Below are 14,815 nucleotides of genomic sequence, written 5' to 3' on the forward strand. Positions count from 1 at the left end.
GAGCTGGACGTCCTCAAGAAGCAGAACGACGACATACGGCAGGTGCTGCAGGACTTCACCAAGTAAGGACGCCCACGCACAGGCCAGGGGGGGTAGGAGGGAAGGGGGAGAGGGGGAGGGGAGGGGGGGAGGGGGTTATGTTAGGGGGTTATGATGTTAGGCAGGTGCTGCAGGACTTCACCAAGTAAGGACGCCGCCACGAACGGGCCAGGGAATCATCATCATCGTCATTTCCATCACTATCATCATCATCATCATCATCCGGGGGAAGGGGAGGGGCAGGGGGTAGGAGGGGAGAGGGGAGGGGGGGCGGGGAGGGGGGAGTGGAGGGGTGGGGTAGGGGGGAGTGGAGGGGAGGAGTGGAGGGGGGCAGGGGGAGGGGGGAGGCAGGTGCTGCAGGACTTCACCAAGTAAGGACGCCGCCACGCACGGGCCCGGGGGATAGGAGGGAAGGGGGAGAGGGGAGGGGGGAGTGGAGGGGGTGGGGTGGGGTAGGAGGGAAGGGGGGAAGGGAGGAGAGGGAGAGGGAGGGGAGGGGGGGGCAGGGGGGGAGTGGAGGGGGGAAGGGAGGGGGAGGGACTTCACCAAGTAAGGACGCCACGCACAGGCCAGGGGGGGTAGGAGGGAAGGGGGAGAGGGGGAGTGGAGGGGGGGAGGGGGTTATGTTAGGGGGTTATGATGTTAGGCAGGTGCTGCAGGACTTCACCAAGTAAGGACGCCCACGCACAGGCCAGGGGGGGTAGGAGGGAAGGGGGAGAGGGGGAGGGGAGGGGGCAGGGGGGAGTGGAGGGGGGGAGGGGGTTATGTTAGGGGGTTATGATGTTAGGCAGGTGCTGCAGGACTTCACCAAGTAAGGACGCCCACGCACAGGCCAGGGGGGTAGGAGGGAAGGGGGAGAGGGGGAGGGGAGGGGGGCAGGGGGGAGTGGAGGGGGGAGGGGTTATGTTAGGGGGTTATGATGTTAGGCAGGTGCTGCAGGACTTCACCAAGTAAGGACGCCCACGCACAGGCCAGGGGGGGTAGGAGGGAAGGGGGAGAGGGGGAGGGGAGGGGGGCAGGGGGGAGTGGAGGGGGGAAGGGTCATGTTAGGGGGTTATGATGTTAGGCAGGTGCTGCAGGACTTCACCAAGTAAGGACGCCCACGCACAGGCCAGGGGGGTAGGAGGGAAGGGGGAGAGGGGGAGGGGAGGGGGGCAGGGGGGAGTGGAGGGGGGAGGGGGTTATGTTAGGGGGTTATGATGTTAGGCAGGTGCTGCAGGACTTCACCAAGTAAGGACGCCCACGCACAGGCCAGGGGGGTAGGAGGGAAGGGGGAGAGGGGGAGGGGGGGCAGGGGGGAGTGGAGGGGGGGAGGGGGTTATGTTAGGGGGTTATGATGTTAGGCAGGTGCTGCAGGACTTCACCAAGTAAGGACGCCCACGCACAGGCCAGGGGGGGTAGGAGGGAAGGGGGAGAGGGGGAGGGGAGGGGGGGAGGGGGTTATGTTAGGGGGTTATGATGTTAGGCAGGTGCTGCAGGACTTCACCAAGTAAGGACGCCCCCACGCGGGCCAGGGAATCATCATCATCATCATTTCCATCACTATCATCATCATTTCCATCACTATCATCATCATCATTTCCATCACTATCATCATCATTTCCATCACTATCATCATCATTTCCATCACTATCATCATCATCCGGGGGAAGGAGAGGGGAGGGAGGGAGTGGAGGAGGGAAGGGGGGCAGGGGGGAGTGGAGGAGGGGGAGGGGGGGAGTGGAGGGAGGGAGGGGGGAAGGGAGGAGAGGGTAGGAGAGGGGAGGGGGGCAGGGGGGAGTGGAGGGGGGTAGGGGGGCAGGGGGAGTGGAGGGGGGGAGGGGGGGCAGGGGGAGTTGAGTGGGGGAGGGGAGGGGGGCAGGGGGGAGTGGAGGGGGGGAGGGGGGGCGTGGAGCAGGGGTTATTGGCGTATTTCTGTCTGTTCTTAGATTCTGTTCTTAGAGAAGTTGGCCTCTTGATTCAGATGCAGGAGGGGAGGGGGGGAGGGGGGCAGGGGTTATTGGCGTATTTCTATCTATTCTTGGATTCTGTTCTTAGAGAAGTTGGCCTATGGATGCAGATGCAGGAGGGGAGGGGGGGGGGGGAAGGGGGGCAGGGGTTATAGGCGTATTTCTGTCTGTTCTTAGATTCTGTTCTTTGAGAAGTTGGCCAGTTGATTCAGATGCAGGAGGGGAGGGGGGGGGGAAGGGGGGCAGGGGTTATTGGCGTATTTCTGTCTGTTCTTAGATTCTGTTCTTTGAGAAGTTGGCCAGTTGATTCAGATGCAGGAGGGGAGGGGGGGGGGAAGGGGGGCAGGGGTTATTGGCGTATTTCTGTCTGTTCTTAGATTCTGTTCTTTGAGAAGTTGGCCTCTTGATTCAGATGCAGGAGGGGAGGGGGGGTGGAAGGGGGGCAGGGGTTATTGGAGTATTTCTGTCTGTTCTTAGATTCTGTTCTTTGAGAAGTTGGCCAGTTGATTCAGATGCAGGAGGGGAGGGGGGGTGGAAGGGGGGCAGGGGTTATTGGAGTATTTCTGTCTGTTCTTAGATTCTGTTCTTTGAGAAGTTTGCCAATTGATGCAGATGCAGGAGGGGAGGGGGGGGGGAAGGGGGGCAGGGGTTATTGGCGTATTTTATATTATTATATTATATATTTTTATCATATATATTTTCAATTCGTTGAAAATTAATTAGTTAAATTAGTTAAAATTCTAGTTATTGTATTATATATTTTCAATTAGTTGAAAATTAATTAGTTAAATTAGTTAAAATTCTAGTCCCAGTCCGAGTGTCACCTGCCGCCATTTCCGCAGGTGACACGAATGCGTCGCCGGTCATGGCTTCGGCTCAGATCGGCGCTAATTATCAGTGATTACCTGTACACCATGATGTAAGCATTTATACAAAAAATTCAATAAAGTGATATGTTCGCAAAAATGTAATTGTGGCGCTGACGTTATGTTTAATTAAATAAGTTACAGACATCTTAATCCGAAGTCAAGGCTACATCATCGCATTCGGACGGTTTGTGTTAACTATGGTCACGATCATAATAAAAAAGGATTTATAAAAAAAAAAAACAACAACAACAACAACAACAACGGTACACTCGCTTAATTTAGAAAGGCTTATAGATCTATAGACGTGTGAATATGTGAGTTAATGCCATTCACAACCAGATTTTTTTATGTTAATCTTTATTTTATTAATTTATGTTAATCTTTAATCTTTATTAATTTTATTATGTTTAAAATGTTAATCTGTTTTACATTTGACGTACAATTAAGGGAAGAAGTTTACGTGACGTAGAAAGGATTAATTAATTTTAATGCATTATTAAGTTTTATTGTCCTTCGTGTTAGATCTTGTCATTAAGATTTAAGATTATGAAGGTTGTGATTATTGTTATTATGGTGGTTATGGTGCTTGTGTTTGTTATTGCTGTTGTTGGCTTTTGTAATGGTAATCATCATTGTTGTCGTTTTCGTTATTATCAAGTGTCATCACTATCATCATCATGATCGTCATCAGCACCATTACCATCATCATCACCATCATTACCATCACCATTGTCTTCACCATCATCACCATTTCCATTACCATTATCATTATCACAATCATCATTACCATCACTATCATCACCATCATTATTATCATCACCATCACCATCATTATTATTATCATTATCACCATCACCGTCACCATCATCATCACCATCATTATCATCACAATTGTCTTCATCATTTCCATTACCATTATCATTATCACAATCATCATTACCATCACTATCATCACCATTACTATCACCATCATTATTATCATCACCATCATTACTATTACCATCACCATTTTATTATTATCACAATCACCATTACCGTCACCATCATCATCACCATCATTATCATCACCGTTGCCTTCATCATCATTTCCATCACCATTATCATTATCACAATCACCATTACCATCACTATCATCATTATTATCATCACCATCATTACTATTACCATCACCATTTTCATTATTATCATTATCATTGTCACAATCATCATTACCAACACTATCATCACCATTACCATCACTATCATCATCACCATCATTATTATTATTATCATTATCACCATTACCATTACCATCCCTTCTCCCGCAGGCAAGTGAGCTCGCTGAACGGGGCGGCGCCTCCGCACGGCAACACGGCCATGGTGGCGGAGCTGCAGAAGAAGCTGGAACACGCTCAGCGTATGTTACAACAGGCTGATGCAACTGCTGACCACAAGACAGGTTAAAAAGAGAGAGAGAGAGAGAGAAATGAAATAAAAGATGAAATAAAAGATTGCCAAAAAAGACACTTTCACGAATGCCCCTTTTGAGTTTCTCCTTTTTCTTCACACTGGCTTGGAGTTGTTTTCTTTTCTACTTTTTTTTTTGGCTTTTCCTTTTGTCCTAGAAGTGGTGGTGGTACGTTCGGTGCACATACATATATACATGTATATATATCTGAAACATATACTTCACAAAAAAAAAAAAAAAAAAAATGATAATCCTAGATATATCCCAACATACTCATTTTTCTCTCCGTCTCTCCCCTCTCTCCCTCCTCCTCCTCCCGCGCCCCCTTCGCCCCCGGCAGGCACCTCGGACTTCACGCCCTCGCTGGAGTTCGAGAAGACGCGTCGCCTGGTGGAACGCGGCGTGCAGGAGGGCTGGTGGTACGTCGCGGACCAGCTGCAGCAACTCCGCAAGAAGCTGGACGCCTTCTCGGACCACACGGCCCACATCGACCGCGTCCTGGAGGAGGGCGTCGACCACGTGAGGTGCGTGGGTAGGGTAGGGTAGGGTAGGGGAGGGGAAGGGAAGGGTAGGGGAGGGGAAGGGAAGGGAAGGGAAGGGAAGGGAAGGGGAGAGGGAAGGGGAAGGGGAGAGGGAAGGGAAGGGAAGGGAAGGGAAGGGAAGGGAAGGGGAAGGGAGGGGAGGGGAGGGGAGGGGAGGGGAGGGGAGGGGAGGGAAGGGGAAGAGGGAGGGGGAGGGGGAGGGGAGGGGAAGGAAGGGGAGGTTAATTGGTTTAGTTATATATATACTTTAGTTATACATACATACATACATACATACAGATATATGTGTGTGTGTGTGTGTGTGTGTGTGTGTGTGCGTGTGCGTGTGCGTGTGCGTGTGCGTGTGCGTGTGCGTTTGTGTGTGTGTATGTGTGTGTGTGTGTTTGTTATTTATCATTTATTTGCTTATTTATTAACTCGTTTATCTATCTACGCATTCAGTTTTAGAGGAAGTGGCTTCATTTGATTTCTTGAAGGTGAAGAAGGGGTATTTTTAGCTGACAGACTATTTTTTCCCTTTCTTTTTCGGTTCGTTGGGATGAATTTCTGAAGATGTTTTTCCCTTATTTTCGTCCTCCTCCTTTCATGTGTTTTTTCGTATTGCTGTTGATCGCCCTTTTTCGCGAATTGCTCGTCCGTGATCGGCGAAGAGCAGACCCTCGTCCACTTAGCCTCTGACGCCCGGGTATTCAGCAGGAATTCCCCACGACGCACAAGGGCCCTCGACTTAGCTTCCTCGACTCATATGACCCCGTTGACTCAGCCTCCTCGACTCAGCTCCCATGACCTATCCTCCTCGACTCACCCCCCTTGATTCAGCCTCCTCGACTCAGCTCCCATGACCTATCCTCCTCGATTCATCCCCCTCGACTCAACTCCCTTGACTCAGCCTCCTCGACCCCTCCTCCTCGACTCAGCTCCCATGACCTATCCTCCTCGATTCATCCCCCTCGACTCAGCCTCTCCGACTCAGCTCCCTCGACCCCTCCTCCTCGACTCAGCTCCCTTGACCCATCCTCCTCGACTCAGCTCCCTTGAACCCTCCTCCTCGACCCATCCCCCTTGACCCATCCTCCTCGACTCAGCTCCCTTGACCCCTCCTCCTCGACTCAGCTCCCTTGACCCCTCCTCCTCGACTCAGCTCCCTTGACCTATCCTCCTCGACTCATCCCCCACTCATGACCTCTCCTTTTCCGCCTCCCAGGGTCCTGCAGTATGACCTCCTTCGCCTGAGCCAGCTGGACGGACTCGGGACGTGGCGTGAGCAGGAGGCGGCCGACCTGAGCGCCCTTATGCAGCGCAGATTGCACGCCCTGCAACACCCTAAAGATTGCGCCAAGGCCAGGAAATTGGTCTGCAACCTTAATAAGGTAATTTTCTCCGAGCTTTCTATACGGTCGGGTATGTCTGGAAGGAAGGTTCTCTCTTTATATTGTTTATTATTACTACTACTACTATTATTATTATTATTATTATTTTGTTTATTTATTTATTATTATTATTATTAATTCTTGCTGTTCTGTGTGACCTTAGTATATACGTCCTTTCCTTGCAGATCATTAGAATGTTTCTGTTTTGAATGTTGAGTCTCCATATTTTCTGAAGGCGCTACCGTCCCCTCTCTTTCTTTTACTTTTTATTTTTGCGATCTCGACTGCCTCTCTCGGTGCTAAATCTCATGATTCCAGTTCGGTTTCCTTCCCGTCTTATGATTTTTATGGTTTTTATTTCCAAGTTCTTGCTGTCCTCATTGTGTTTTTTCTCTTCTGATACTTACGATATTTATTGTCTCCTTCCATGCTAATTCTTATGATTTTTAATTCTCTTTCCTTCCCTATTCATGTCTCCTTCCATGCTAATTCTTATGATTTTTAATTCTCTTTCCTCCCCAATTCGTGTAAGTTAAATAGTTTCGTTCCAAATTCTTGCGGTTTTCATCATGTCCTACCCTTCTAATCTATGCAAAAGTTTCATTGTTCCCTTTCTCTCCCCCCCCCCCCAGGGTTGTGGCTACGGGTGCCAGATCCACCACGTGGTCTACTGCTTCATCGTTGCCTACGGGACCAAGAGGACGTTGATTCTCAAGTCCCGCGGCTGGCGGTACAACAAGGCCGGCTGGGAAGACGTGTTCCAGCCGCTCAGCGAAACCTGCACGGACCTCTCGGGGTACACGCACTCCCACTGGCCAGGTACGCGAGGCTGGGGTGGGGTGGGGCAGAGGGGTCTTCGGGAGGGGTCTGCAGGTCGGTGAGGGAGAAGGGAAGGTGTGTGTGTCGGGGGGAGGTCGTGTGTTTGTGCGTTTAGGGGGAGTGTGTTCATCTATTATTTATCTACTTATTACATTAACTTATTACATATATTCACCAGATATGATAAACCTAAACTATTATCGCTAGTAAATAGGCCCCACCACGTGCCCGGCTGCACGTGCCGCGCCCACCCGCCCGTTCCCCCCGCGCCTGACCCCGTCCGCTCCCACAGGGTCGAACGAGACGCAGGTGGTGGACCTCCCCATCATCGACACGCTGTCCCAGAGGCCGCCCTACCTCCCCCTGGCCATCCCCAGGGACATCTCGGACCGTCTGACGCGGCTGCACGGCGACCCGGCGGCCTGGTGGGTCGGCCAGTTCCTCAAGTACATGCTCAAACCGCAGCCCAAGACACAGGAGATGCTGGATAGCATGTCCGATTCGCTGGGTTTCCAGAAGCCGATTGTGGGGTAGGTTGGCTTGCCCTGGCTTGCTCCTTCCTGTGTTGGCTTGTCCCTCTTCCTTTCCTCCCTCTCCTTCTCCTCCTTCTTCTCTCTCTCTCTCTCTCTCTCTCTCTCTCTCCCTCTCTCTCTCTCTCTCTCTCTCTCTCTCTCTCTCTCTCTCTCTCTCTCTCTCTCTCTCTCTCTCTCTCCCTCCCTCTCTCCCTCTCTCCCTCTCTCCCTCCCTCCCTCCCTCCCTCTTTCCCTCTTTCCCTCTTTCCCTCTTTCCCTCTCTTCCTCTCTTCCTCTCTCCCTCTCCATCCCCCCTCCCTCCCTATCTATCTCTCTTTCCCTTTCTCATAAACACTCTTAAACATACCCATATCCGTCCTTTTTACAATGACGCCCATAGTCACCAGAAAAAAAAGAGAAAATGCTTGGGAAGTTGACAGCGCTCGCCCTTTTCAGAGTGCACGTACGGAGAACGGACAAGGTCGGCACGGAGGCCGCCTACCATTCCATAGACGAGTACATGAAGCACGTCGGGGAGTACTACAAGGCGCTGAGTCTGCGTCAGCCCGACGTCGTCAAGAGGGTGTATCTGGCCTCCGATGATCCCACGGTCATCACCGAGGCCCAGAAGAAGTACGTCGGGTCTTGTTCGGGCGGTCGTCTCGGCTCATTCCCATCGGGGATCCATTTCATTGGCTTTAGTGGTCGGAGGAGGGATTGTTGGGGTTGTTGTTGCTGTTATTGTTATTTTTTTTGTGGTTATTGTTATTGTTATTGTTAGTTTTTATCATCATTATTATTATCATTATCACTATCATTATCATCATTGTTATTATTATTGTTATCATTTCCTTATTATTATTGGTGTTATTATTATTATTGTCATTATTATTATTATTATTATTATTGTTGTTGTTGCTACTAACGGTATCACAGCTATATTACAACACTGAAAAGAGAGAGACGAGTGTTTTTCAGCCCACGGTGAGACAAGGACTTCCCCGAAGAGCTCCCCCCTTAACAGCGCCACTTTCTTCCAGGTTCCCCGACTACACCTTCATCGGGGACTCCAACATCGCTCGAACTGCGGCGGTCGCGACTCGCTACACGGATGCCTCGCTCAAGGGCATCATTGCAGACATACACTTCTTATCTCTCACAGATTACCTGGTTTGCACGTTCTCGTCCCAGGTAAAGTGAGGGTTGTTATTCGTATTTCTAGAAAGGCATTGGCTATCCAGTGGAGGATTTCTCCCTCCGAGATCCCTCTGATTAAATCATTAGGGAAAAATGCTAATGTGTATTTGGTTATATCGCTATAATTAGATTATAGAGTAAGCAAACTCTTTTCTGAGAGCCAAACTAGTGTGGCAGGAGAAATCTTTACAATTTTTAGATGATTCAATTTGCTTGCGCACCTGGCAATTTAGATTAATTCATGGAAAATATCTGATGATACTCATATTTCATTTATGATGTTTATTAATTTTATCTGATCAAAAGTACTTTCATTAATTAAAGCATAATTTAATATTAATCCAATTGACATCAAATATCTATATTAATGCACTGGATAGGAAATAATTATATTCATGAAATAGGCAGTAAATATTTATATTAATGCAATAGACATTAAACATATTACGTCATACACAAGGTATTTAAAACATCTGTTTACGATTAATTTTATGTCTGATTACAGGTGTGTCGTATAGCGTATGAAATTATGCAGACTTTACATCCAGATGCATCCAGCTATTACCGATCTCTGGATGATATTTATTACTATGGTGGACAAAATGCACACAATCAGAAGGCGAGGTTCCCACACACTCCACGCAAGTAAGTATTTCATCATTATTTTCTGAGTAGTATTTTACTGGTATTATTTTGGTAAACTGGCAGTGATTCTATAGAATAATTGCCTTTTGGTGAGGGTTGTGGCTATATGTTATTATATCATTGATTGTTTATTATAGTGATTATGGATTATATCACACTATGATATTATGATATGATTCTGGAAAAGGTATGACTGAGAATGAATATCTGCACAACACCAGAGATTATTTAACTAGTTTTGAATATATCTTTGTGAGATATACATTTATTTCTGACGAAGATACATTTGAAAGCAGTCAGATACATCTCTCTTATACTTTGAAGATATTCATTCTCATTCATACCTTTTTTTCTGCTTTTGTCAACATAAATATGGTTCATTATGTGATATAATTATGCAATAGAATATAGTTTTATGTAATATAACAGTGGATTATAGCTCATGTTGGAAGCCTTAAGTTTCTTCAGCATCTGTTGAGGAGGAGGAGGCATTTATTTTGCATGTGTATATGTTTAAGCATTTTGTTTCATTTAACTTTCCTATTTTCTCAACAGATCAGACGAGATGATTCTGAAAGCCAATGATGTTGTGGGAATCGCTGGTAACCACTGGAATGGTTACTCAAAGGGCGTGAACAGGAGAACACGGCAAAACGCCCTTTATCCATCGTATAAAATGGAGGAAATCGTTGACATAGCAGATTTCCCGTCATATGCCGAGGTTGATAAAAGAAGTGGGACATGAATGATAGCAAATATTTAGTAACTTTTTTTTTTCTTTTTTTTTTTAGATAGATTTTAGCTGGCAAATTATCTTGAGATTTATATTATTTTGTGATATACTTTAAAAATACATTCTGTTGTGGTGAGATTTTTTCTTTTTAATGAATGAAATCAGGGATATGTTTTAGCTTTTTCTTTCCATTACATTCAGTCCGAGGAGTGGCTATGAACTAAGATTCACATGAGGCAAGGAAAGGGACTTGTTAGTTTCTCTCACTGAATCCCAGTCGGAGGCATTAGAAAGGCACTCTAGTTTGATGGTTCGTTCACATGATAAATCATCACATAATGAATGTTTGTTGCAAGTCCAATATTTCCTGTACATTCTCCTTCTCCACATGTGAAATGCATTATCATTTGCATGTGATTCTTGTTTTATTTATTGAAGTGAATAAAGGGCAGAGTTGTGTGGGAAATTTTTAAAATGGGGATAACTGTGTAAAAAAGCACCACCATTATCTTATATTTGTTACATGTAAACTAGCAGTGCTCAGGGTAGGTGGCAATTTTAGAAATGGTTTCACAGACAGTCTGATATTTGAACAGCAATGTTTATAATTTTTTTTTTTTTCAAGTGTTTGTACCCGAAACTCGTGTTGTTAATTGTATCCATGCAGTAAATGTCACAGAAGAGATCCATGCCATGTCTTAATATGTTTGTGGTTTCATAAGAAGTTCTTTATTACAGATTTTGATGTGTCAATTAATAGGTTTCATGTGCTCACAGTAAATGCTCCCATATAATACGTGTTGTGAAAGACTTTGAAGAACGATTATTCATCAGAGTAAACATTTCATCCTAGTAAGATTCAGCTGTGTATTTTTTTTCCATTCATTCTTTTTCGTTTCTGTTCAAATAGTTGTTGGTGCATTGTTGGCCCCCCCTCAAAAAACACGTCTCTGGAAATGTAGAGTGCTATTTGAGTATTCACTGCACAGGGTTAAGGTGCCTGTCAAAGTGCTATGTCCATTACTATTAAACCTTCTCTCTTTTTAAAGAAATTATCATTACGAGTGTTTAGAAATAGGTACTCTTGTTGGCCTTTTTGGAAATCTACCCTTTCAGGTTTACTGCCAATAATCCAAGTTGTTTTGCAAATTAGAAAATTTTGATAATCAACCAATCCCAGCCATTCCATTTTCTTTTCACACATCCTTTATCGTGCCAGATGCTGGCAATCTAAGATGTTGTCATTCTTGTGTTGCTTAACTACTGAAGTTTAGTCTATCTTGAGGAGCTTTTACTGTTTTCATTTGGACCATTATTAATCAATGCTATTTTGAATAATGAGAAAATACATCTGCAGAACCCTTCACTTCCATGCTCACCAACCCGTGTTGCCAATGTGTGAACCAACTGCCCTGATTTGTATATTCAAAACATGCCTCATCCTTCTATGTATGTTTTGGATACATGAATTGAAACTGGCAGTTCACACTTTAGCCATACTGAGTGGTGAAATTGGAATTGAACTGGACTGCACATTGGTCAATTGTTATTTTACTGGGAAGGATAAGTGGAGTGATGAAACTTACTTTGTATTAAAGTACTAAAATACCAGAAATGTTACTGTAGTGGTATTTGTCATTCTAGTTTTATATGGAATGTATTTAAATTGTCATCAATATCTGATGGTAGAATCCACATTTGATACCAAACAAAGGAGTATTTTGCATAAATGTATGAATTAGATACCACTGACATGTATAATTTTATATTGTCTTATTCTTGTGATGTCCCTATTTTGAGGATAATTTTCTTTAGAAAAACTGTGTCCCAGAATATGTATACATTGTGTTATTGAACAATGCATTGATAATGAAATCATAAACATTGCTATTAATTTTACATGTATTTGATGTATGATTTACTTCATACGGGAGAAGAAACCTAATGATCATTGGAAATTGATGTTGTTACAGTGGATTGTCACTTGGAGACAAGAAGGAAGGGGTCACATTGTATGACTTGTTCATTTGAACTTAATGCTAACCTTTCGGACCCTGTGTATTAATTGAAAGGAAATTGACAATTAGTATCCTTTGACAAATAATATTGAAGGCAATTTAATATTGCCTTATAGGAATTCCATTCATTTTTTTACATATTGGTGATATATATCGTGTGCATGTTATGAAATCTTTCATCATAATTTTTTTGCACATAAATTTGAATTTTAATATGGCATCACATATCAGCCTTAGCTACTTTTAATATGATCCCAGAGAAGTGCCTATGTGTTACAGATTGTTAAGAATTAGTGGGCAACATTCAAAGCCTAGGGACACGTGAAATTTGTAACATAAATTTGTAGTTAATTATTATCATACCTCGTTGGTGGTTCTTTTCACATTTCTTCTATATGAAATCGGTTCTTAGCTACATGCTATATGCACCCTATTTTATGCTTTTGGAATACTAATGTAAATTCTATAACGCTAGTAGAAATTATACTTCTTAATAAATTGTCAGTATTACATAATTTTGTGGTAGCCTAGGCAGCATCTCATGGTCACTGGCCTTTGTGGGTTCTCACATATAATTCTTATGTCTCATTTCTATTTTATTAAGTTTGTATGTCAGTGAATTTTGACAATCACCTGCTTATATCCTGTAATTTTTTTCTGACAAACATGTTGAATGTTGAATTTAGAAATATATTTAGTTACCAAAAGCAACTTATATAATTAGCAAATAATGTTGCTCAAAAGACGTCTTCTGTTCCATTATGTTGAATGTTTAAGAGGTATTTAACTGTTCTGTATGGCAAGACCAAAATGAAAAAGAAAAGTTTACATTATTTATAGGGAACATTGAAAAATAAGATAATTTATACAAACCATTTTACTACAAAACAGATTGAATTTACAGGAGACAGTATAGCATTGTATGAATACTCAATATGTATTGAATCATTACTAAAGTACAAATCTAAAAAAATATTAGTAAACAGTTTTTATTTAATAGGAGAATAAATATCACCATAAATTAAATAAAAATAAGTGAACTTCATGTAATACAGTGCCATGTTACATTTTCCATAAGCATAACTTAAAATTTACCAAGTTATCATGAAATGTTATCAATTACGAAACATTATAGGCACTGATATTCTAAGTCTAAGGATCTTACCAACAAAAAATGTAGTTCTCAAGGAGTGGACTTTTTCTTCCCAACCTCCATCAGTCAATCCACCAGACAAATAACATTTCACTAACATTTCAATTAATTTACACTGGTATTTTTCACCAAACGAAGTTCACTGTGCAATAACTGAGTTGGAAATCAATAGTGATGTTTATGATATCTTTAGATACAGTTTATGAGTCAAAACTTTTCAGAGAAATATACATATTTAGGACGCAGTTTCCTGAAAGAAATAACCCATGAAATAGGGATAGCAAGAACATCTATGACAACTAAGAAAGTAATGTATATAGCATAGTTGTATATATGTACATAATATTCACTAGTATCAATTGTATTAGTGTCAACATTAATTCACTCCACAATTATCTTACTGTTGATTAAAGAAAGAAGTTTTATTTTAAGAGCACTTGAATTAAAGCAAATTTTGAAATACACCTGGAAAGTAAAATTTTCCATTAATGGCTTGGTGTTTCTTTCTCTCTTTGTTTCCATCCTTGTCTTTTGTGCATAATATACAATTTTCATATATAAAAGAAGAAAAAAAATTGGTGCTGAAAGAATATGTATATTAAGTTCTGTATATGTTACCCTTCCCAAATGAAGAAACTGATTGTTTAAATGTAATAATGATAATGAAGTGATTGTGAGATCTACTTTGTATGACGTCTAATGAACAGTTGTAACCTGTTTCTTGTATTTCCTAATAGTGTTCATCTTCAACAAACTTCATTGTACATTCCTGTTTTATAGAAAAAAAGAGATTGTATGAAATTCTAAAAAAAAATAAAGAACAAAAGTTATTTTGACTTTTAATGCTTTCCAGATTATCTACACTTACACCCTTATATAATATTACAATGTTGCTTTTCTTACCATTTGTGAGAAAGAGAATGACTATGCAGTCAAAAGTATAAGAGCTTGTGTTTGTGTGTGTGCACCTCTACAGTACTATTATTGGCAAAGAATGTGGAACATTAAACACATATTGGTGGATTCACCTTTAGCCAAAATGGATTAAAGGTGCCAGTGTCAAGTTCAAAGGCTGAAATAATTACAGTGGTCAAAATAAAAGCTAAACTCACTTTGTAGAAGTAACAAATTCCTGTGCTACAGATCATTAGTTCCCCTTTACCAAAAAACCTGAAGAAATTTCTTTGTTATTTACTCACATTTTAATTGAGCAAAATGAAAAATCAGTACAGATAAGTGGTAGATCTATTTTTCTGCCTCAAATCCAAAATGTGAATTATATCACAAATATGATGTTGCCCTTAATCTTATCACAAACATTTTTGCTGCAAGCATTATAACAAATTAAATATTTCTTTATTATCAGGTAATAGCAACTTAATGATTCCACCTTTCTTTTCTGTGGATTCTTTTTTTAACATCAAGAACACTACTTCAAATTAAGCTCAGAATTAACTTTCTAATATGATAAAAAATAACTTCCTGAAAGAAGACGCCCAATTCGTTATATCACATTCTCTAG

At 42.8% G+C, this 14,815-nt stretch overlaps 1 protein-coding gene across 1 annotated transcript in view; it reads left to right on the forward strand.

The window, feature by feature from the left end:
• FucT6 (alpha-(1,6)-fucosyltransferase 8) overlaps window positions 1–14,123 on the forward strand; it is a gene marked incomplete at its 5' end in the record, with an annotated part of 14,280 nt that extends 157 nt beyond the window's left edge. Inside the window, 10 exon segments of the mRNA XM_070119291.1 lie at window positions 1–62; window positions 4,165–4,295; window positions 4,645–4,828; window positions 6,051–6,216; window positions 6,849–7,035; window positions 7,328–7,565; window positions 8,004–8,180; window positions 8,588–8,738; window positions 9,250–9,389; window positions 9,945–14,123. The exon segment at window positions 1–62 is cut by the window's left edge and continues 157 nt beyond it. Of these exon segments, the coding sequence (XP_069975392.1) occupies window positions 1–62; window positions 4,165–4,295; window positions 4,645–4,828; window positions 6,051–6,216; window positions 6,849–7,035; window positions 7,328–7,565; window positions 8,004–8,180; window positions 8,588–8,738; window positions 9,250–9,389; window positions 9,945–10,134 (1,626 nt within the window). The 3' untranslated portion in view covers window positions 10,135–14,123.
• Between the last annotated feature and the right edge of the window lie 692 nt (window positions 14,124–14,815).

The sequence above is a fragment of the Penaeus vannamei genome, unplaced genomic scaffold (genome assembly GCF_042767895.1).
Source record: "Penaeus vannamei isolate JL-2024 unplaced genomic scaffold, ASM4276789v1 unanchor9, whole genome shotgun sequence".
Taxonomy (NCBI): domain Eukaryota; kingdom Metazoa; phylum Arthropoda; class Malacostraca; order Decapoda; family Penaeidae; genus Penaeus; species Penaeus vannamei.